General features: G+C 44.8%; 1 protein-coding gene across 19 annotated transcripts in view; it reads left to right on the top strand.

Moving 5' to 3' along the window:
- The window catches only part of KCNMA1 (potassium calcium-activated channel subfamily M alpha 1), a 686,119-nt gene that overhangs the window by 4,487 nt on the left and 674,135 nt on the right, over positions 1–7,497 (top strand). Inside the window, exon 2 of one of the 19 annotated variants that reach the window (XM_039872198.1) lies at positions 5,115–5,144. The exons of the other annotated variants lie outside the window; for them this stretch is intronic. Coding sequence (XP_039728132.1) covers positions 5,115–5,129 — 15 coding nt within the window. The 3' untranslated portion in view covers positions 5,130–5,144. Of the gene's footprint in view, positions 1–5,114; positions 5,145–7,497 lie in introns of those variants that run through there. 19 annotated transcript variants of the gene reach the window in all.

The following is a 7,497-nucleotide window of genomic DNA, read 5'->3' as shown; positions in this document are numbered from 1 at the left end:
CTGCATGTAGGAGTATGTTAAAATAAAGAAGAAAACGAATCACATTTCCCCCCTGTTGGGGACTTGGGCACAGTCATTCCAGTATTATTCTTTGCTATACTTTTTCACATTATTCTCTTTTCTCTGGTGAGTTTCATCAGAGCTCTCTCTTTACTAGGCTATGACGTTTGGCAGTACAATCCAGGAGCAGAATGTAGTGAATAAGGAGCTGCTCTGGCAGTCTGAATAAGGCCGTGACCTTGAAGAAGTCATTTAACCTCTCTGATCTCTTTTTTCTTGTGTTTAAAATGTGGAGATTGAATTCCCTGTGTTCTAATGTCCCTTCCTGCTTTCTGATTCAGTGTCAGAAAATGAAAGGGGTTGACAAATTATGGGGAAAGTGCCTAGCTCAGAAGTGTTTTGCAATTCTCTAGGAATTCCTTTGGGAATTCAGCCTCCAAGCACTTATATGTCTTTATTTCCATCTTCTGCTCCTCTTCCAGCACTCAGTCTGCTTATCTTTAAATTAGTCTAGGAAAACTGAGGCTAACTTTCTATGGAGCTGAGATTTGCCGAGGGGCCTGCATATGGCCGGGCATGGACTCACTTCTGCTCTCAGTTTGAGCTGTAGAAGTCTGGGTTTGATTGAGGGTGGTCTGAATATAATGAATTATTGAGGTATTGTCTCCATGGCTGTGTCTGAGAAAACAACATGTTTTCTCTGTCAGGCTCGTGACTAGTATAAAATCACATCCCATTACGGTCTGGTAGTTACCCAGGGTCTGGCCTGATGCATCCAGTCAGGGCTAGGGCTTCAGTGCCTCAGAATTCTTGATGCCAGATTGTTCCTGGTGCCTCATCTTGTTTGGGGATCAGCTGCATCAGATGACCTTCAGATACTCCTTTTTGATGAGATCAGTTAGGGAGGCCTTGGAGAAGTTCTCAGTTCCCAGTCCTGCTGACCTTCCCTTGTCCAGAGAGCTTTGCTTCTCATGCCCGGCTTTATGGAAATGCATATTTGAGTACAGACTGAAGTAAGACCCAAGTGCGAATCGTGGATCTCACACTCATTAGCAGGGTATCTTTGGCAACCATGTCAAGCCTTGATTTCTTCATCTGTCAAAAGAGCATAATGATGCTTCTTATAAGGAATGGCAATAATGAGTAGGTAACATCTAACAAATGCCTGACATTCAGCTGATCTCCTATAAAGGGGAGCTACTATAGCTCCACAAAGTGGTGAGTTTATTTTCTCTTTGATTCCTTGAACTTTTGGCCCCTGTAGGGCACAGACTACAGCAAATAAAACTTGTGAGCCAAAAGGAACATCTAGACGCTGAAGTCTACTGTCAAACTACCAGAATCAGAGTGAGATTTGGGCTCATAGCTTTTGAGTGTTGCAAGGCTGGAAATTGGGGTGACATAGCCAAGGAAGTCTCCGTGGATGAGGACTTGGCAGGATAGCTAGTGTTTTATGGTGGGGGAATTCACTGGACAAGCATTAACATTGTGGGGCTCCAGGAGCTGTAGACCTATCAGAAGTGAAAAGTTTGATGGGTGGGTTTGGCTTTCCAGCATCCCTTAAGAAGGGATGAATTCCATCTCTGTTATTCCCCAGTCTGGAGGTCACAGACCTGTTTTCCCAATAATATAACAGTTTCTTAGCCAGGGTGCTCTCTACCGTAACCGGCTTTACCTTGACAGCCCCCCTGAGCAGTGTTTCCCAAAGTGTGTTCTGTGGAGCACTTGCCCTTGAAGTAACCTTGTGAAAAAAAATGAGAGTCATGGCATACCTGAGTGCCCCCTTGGGGATTCCCTTCACAGGCCTGGGGGAGTCCCGTGGTAGAGAAATTGGTTAAACTGCTCTTGACTGCACTCATTTAGAGCAGCCTTGCCTAGATGTCTAGCCAGCGGTACAGTATCCAAGAGTCAGCCTGTGACCTTGGGCAAGGACTTTACTGCTTTGTGCCTCAGTTTCCTCTTCTGAAAACTGGGGATTTTCATAGAGCACAGCCCTATGTGATAGGTACTCTCAATAACCCCATTTTATAGCATCTCCTAGGGGGATACCGTGACTGCAAGCTGTGGGCTGACCTTGCTTTCAGATGCCCAGGGGCCTTGTCCAAACATGCATCAGGAGGGAGGGAAGAGCTGCCCTAGCATTTGGCCTGGGGGTGGAAAGATTCCAAGAGCAAGAGCAAGTGAGCCCCCTCTTTGCCTCACCATTCTTTTTTTTCCCGGAATGGGGCATTCACTGAGTGCCTGGAGGAAATGCTTCTTGTGGTGTTCCCTACTCCCACCCCCCACCTCCTCCAACCAGGGCAAGAGAAGCCTGGTGCTGAAGCAGTCAGGCTAGCATTGGATTGCAGTGCCAGGACCTTCTTCCCAAAGTGGGCAGCAGGGATGTTCCAGGCTCACAGTGGCAGTGGCCCTGCTAACCTGTGAATCTTAAGAGCCAACACCACCTTCCTGGGATTCCAGAGCTGTGAGCCCCTGGAGGGCTGCCTCTGTGGTTCTGGTGAAAAGGGCTGTGTTTGTGTTGCGATGATGGATGATGCCTTAGCTCTTGGGGCCCTGCTGAGGACACTAGTCTTCAAGAAATCATGGCTGGGGGTCAGCAAGGGCAAGCCTCCTGCAGGACCTCTGAAATTCTGCAGCCTTCCTGTGCATGCAGGGAGCAGATCAAGAGTGTCTCCTTTTCTGAAATGCTTCTTGAGTGGGTAGAATCCTGGCCCTCGGCACATGGAGTAGGAAACTTAGGGGCCCTACCCTCAGAGGCAGAGGTGCCCTAACGTTCTGGATAGAAGGCTCAAGGGATGTTCAATTGGGGTATCAGATCTCTGCCTCCAAACGCTGGAGAGAACTAGTCTGTTTAATCCTGGGGCTTCTTGTACCTTAATATGCACATGAATCACCTAGGGAGCTATTAAAATGAAGATTTTGATTCGGAAAGTCCAGATGGGGCCTGAGATTCTGCATTTCTGACAAGACACAGGCAATGCCCTTGCAGTGTAGAGTAGCAAGGATCTGGTCCATTCCTCAGTCTCACTGAAGACAGGCCTATTTTTAAATATGGAAATTCACTACTCTTAAGCAGTGGGAAGGGATGAGAAGAAGAAAGTTTTCTGTGCCAGGACAGCTAAGTCGAGAAAATTCTGCTCAGGCCTGCTGCGTTTCAGTCTGGGTGCTTATTGCTCAAGCCGATTGTTCGGGTGTCTGCTCCCAAAGAACCCACAAATGTTGGTTTGGGGTTGGGTGTGGTGGCCAGGGCAGCATTCTACAGATGTACAGAGTGTGGCCAGTGTGTCTCCCTTCAATGTGTGGGCTCTCCCTTGCGCCAGTTGGTCACGCTGCAAGGGGTGAGGCGTACTGAAGTCCAGGATGGCAACTCAGCCAAACCGCCTTCTTGCAAAATTAAAGGCTTGTGGCGTAGCCAGGGCTGCACTGTGGTGATGCTCCAGGAAGCTGGCTGCCGTTTAAAGTCAGTGGGCAACAACATTGCCAGCCTGGTTTTCCATAGGGACCTGGGTGGGCCTTCCCAAACAGAGGGTTCAACTTGAAAGAATTGGGCTCAAGACCTGATCACTGAGTGAGAGAGATGTGTGGCACCATGCTGTGCAACCTTCCAGTGGCACTTCTCAAGAATTCCTTCTCATGAAATTGAAAGTAGCTGCTTCTCTCACCACAGCAAGGATTTTTTTACAGCTCATACTGTTAGGGACTTTTTCCTTGAGATGTGCTTTTAACGTTGTTCCATTTTCAAAAGAGAGAGAACCTGGAATAAACGTGACCCATGAGCATCTTCAAGCGGCCCAGATGAAGATGGGCTTAGTATAATACCCAGCACATAGTAGGTTCTCAAGTCTTAGTTATTACGATTGTTTTGCTTTTATTGCATAGTAAGTGCATACTATGTACTGAGCTAGGTGCTAGGGGAAATATAAGACCCAGTTCTGACTTTATTTGACAGGGTGGGAAGGAAAAAACCAGTTATATTCTCATTGGATATGCATGTCTGGTCTCTGAGTTGCCTGCAAACCCCTTAAGACAGGAAATGAGTTGTATAAATCCAAGCACACATATGTTGGAAAGACCCTTTCCATAGTGGTTAGCTAGGGACTGGGTGTGAATGTAGTAGTGCAAATACATTTTGCTGCTTTTTTGGGTAATTTGTTAGAAGCTATGGAGAAACTCTGGGTGAATAGGATGGGTCGATTTGGTGACAAAATGATGTTTGAGTCATTCCTGGATTTTAATTATTCATGCCACCCGATCCCTCTTGACCAGTGGATGACAAGGATTTAGTTCACGATGAGCTGTGTTTGTGAGGTGCATGAGTCAGGCAGCAGACGGAAGGGCAGCTTCAAAAGCATGGCTGCTTAAAGATGGAATTTGCTTTGTTTTCGGCATTATTTGGTGATTGTCTTTGGGACATTATGTCTAATTGCCAATTTGGAAACATAATTGGCACTGCAGGTTCAGAATGGGTATACTTAACATCGTCAAGCGGAGCCTCCAAATTATCTCCCTATAAGATCTCATTACCTGTATGACTAATGCATCTTTACATGGCCAGAAACAAAATGATTCAAAGCATCTCATTTACTTTGTATTCTTTATGTTGTTTCATTAGCCCCCCTACCATGTTTTCTTGGGGACCCAGATCTGCTTGACTCTGGGCATTTCAAAGGTAATTAGAAAGAAAGCCCGTATTTCTTCTCTCCTGCCTTCTGCTCTATATCCTTTCCTTTACTTCCCTTCTTCTCTAGTGGTTCCTGCCAAGTCCAGGAGCAGAGGGATTGAAGTTTGCAGGTTAGTGGACAACAAGTAGGGGGTCGATCTTGTAAGTTTGGAAGCAGATGGGATTACGAAGTCATGACGGTGAACGGGGACTTTGGGGTTTGGGTCCTGCTTCCTCCCTGGTGCCACATCTGGGAACCCTCTGCCCCATCACCAGAGGAGACTGGGGTTTCCATGATCTCCTGAGGCTGCCATTCCATTGGAGACAAACCCACCTTAGAATCAATGGAAGGTCTTTTGTCTTGCACCAGCCTCTCTTTGCTTTGGTGTGTTTCTGGGACATAGGGAACAAGTCTTGGTGGATGCTAGATTTCAAGTTCTAAACTCAGCTCAAGAAGGCCCAGAACTAGGAGGTGTTTTGATATCAGCAGTGTTGTTGAGACATAGAGCAACTTGTGTTGTTCCTGTGCAGGACACTTTCCTTCTCTCTCTCATGAGTCCCTGGTGTCCTTCTTCTCCTGAGGCAGTGAGGTGTCCCCTTGCTCCATTCTTTAAAGTTTGGAAAGTGGTCCATTTTGACTGTTGGTTCTTATAATTTGCCCTGTGAGACCTGTCCGGTCTCGTCAGAAACTATGAGTGGAGGTTTCGGCTGTCCCTGGACCATCAAATTGCCTCTTTATTACTGGCACATGCCCTGTGTTTCCAGAGTTTATCTTCCTTCACAGTTTAGCGCTGGGCTTGGCTGTGAGCAGTTGTAATTTTGGGGCCATGCCAAGAATCCAGGTGTTGAGTGTAGATCCTTTGTTAAGGGGCCCATCTTTGTTAAGATGGTCTTTGCTTTCTGCCCGTTGGCTCTTCCTAAAGGAGAGAAGACAGACAACGATCTTGAGCCTCTTTTGCGTCATTTAAATATAGGTGCTGTCTAGAATTGAAAATTATTCTTCCCGAACTGCTCATCTTATCTCTTCTCCTCTTGGGCTTCTAGATATGATTGCTGCCATTTCCCCTGTTTTGCTGAACAGACAAAAGCCAGAAAAGAAAAGAGAACATGCAAGAGGAAAAGGCGAGGGAGGGTAGGGGTAGGGGGAAGTGTTCACATGAAGAAAAATAGAATTTCTTTTCTGGATGCTATAGGTTAGATAAATATGTAATTGGGTGGATTTTGTTTTTAGTCCCTTAACCTTTGTCTTAAAATTTTAAAAAATTTCAGTTATAGTTGATGTTCAATATTATATTAGTTTCAGGCATATAACATAGTTCTTCACCTTTGTCTTGACGACTAAACGATAACAAGTGACCTCATCCCCAAGAAGTGAAGCTTTTCATATAAAGACCAGCGGAAAGAGTGATTTCACTTTTGGAAGATTTTAGCTTTTCTAGTGAGAAGTTTCATCAAATTAATTGATGAGTGGGGCTTGAGTGGGGCCTGTGTGACCCTGTGGCCCAGATGCTAGGGATCTAATTCTTCCCGGAGATCTTCTTGATGTGCTTCTTGTACATGAGCAGAATTTCGCTCCTCTTTGCGAGAAGTTGCTGCATGGGCTTGTGACTTTGGAAAGTGGAACTTTAGTGGCTCTGGAAGGGGAAAAAGTAGATGTCCAATGGCGATCGAATGGAGAACTCAGAGATAAAGGTTCTAAGGCTTGGAGGAAAGATTTGGAAGAGGAGAGGGTTTATCCAAGTGCTGGGGATTTTCAACAGCTTCATACATTGTTTTTCTTCTTTGCGCATCTGGGAACATTTTCCTCACAGTGCTTAGAGGGATTGTTTTAGTTGCCCATGATCACAGCCATTTCTCGGGTGGATTGTGGCCACCTCAGCCGATCAGGTGGTAGGATTCTTGAAGAGTATAGGAGTGGCAACTCTAGCCGAATGCACAAGAGAAGTCACTGGTTTGCCTCAGTCTTAAAAATAAATTCTTAAGTTCCTGTGCAACCCTATTTTCCCCCTAAGATTTTTTTTTATCAACTTCAGTGTTTTACAGTTTTTGTCCTTAATCCTAAATGCACAGTATATTCATTGTAGAAAATATAAACAGCGTAGAGAAGCATTAGAAAAAGAAAAAGGGCACCTCACACCCACTAGTGTGGCTACTATATAAAAACTCAGAAAATAACAAGTGTTGGAGAGGATGTGGTGATTTGGACACATTGTACACTGTTGGTGGGGATGTAAAATGATGCAGCCACAGTGAAAAGCAATATGATGGTTCTCAAAAAAATTAAAAATAGAATTACCATATGACCCAGCGGTTCCGCTCTGGGCACATACCTCAAAGAGGATGTTTGTACACCTGCGTTCATAGCAGCATTAATCCTAATAGCCAGAAGGTGGAAGCAACCCAAGTATCCATTGATGGATGTGATGTATGCATGCAGTGGATCATCATGCAGGTTGAAAAAGGAAGGAAATATTGACACATGCTACAACATGGGCGAATCTTGAAAACATTAAGCTAAGTGAAATAAGCCAGACACCGAAGAACAAATATTGTATGATTCTGCTTACATAAGGTATCTACAGAAAGTAGACAGAAAGTAGAATGCTGATTACTAGGGGCTGAGGGAATGGGGAGTTGTTATTTAAGGGGTTTAGAGTACCACTTCTGCAAAATGAAGAAGTTCTACATAACGAAGTGAATATGCTTAATACTACGAACTGCACACTTAAAATCAGATAAGATGGTAAATTTTATATGCTGTCTATTTACCACAATTAAAAATTAGAAAAAAAAAAAAAAGAAAAGAAAAAAAATCCCTTTAAGTGCCACCTCTCGGT

This window comes from Pteropus medius, unplaced genomic scaffold (assembly GCF_902729225.1).
Source record: "Pteropus medius unplaced genomic scaffold, Ma_sr-lr_union100, whole genome shotgun sequence".
Classification (NCBI taxonomy): domain Eukaryota; kingdom Metazoa; phylum Chordata; class Mammalia; order Chiroptera; family Pteropodidae; genus Pteropus; species Pteropus medius.
This window is presented reverse-complemented; position numbering and strand designations above follow the sequence as displayed.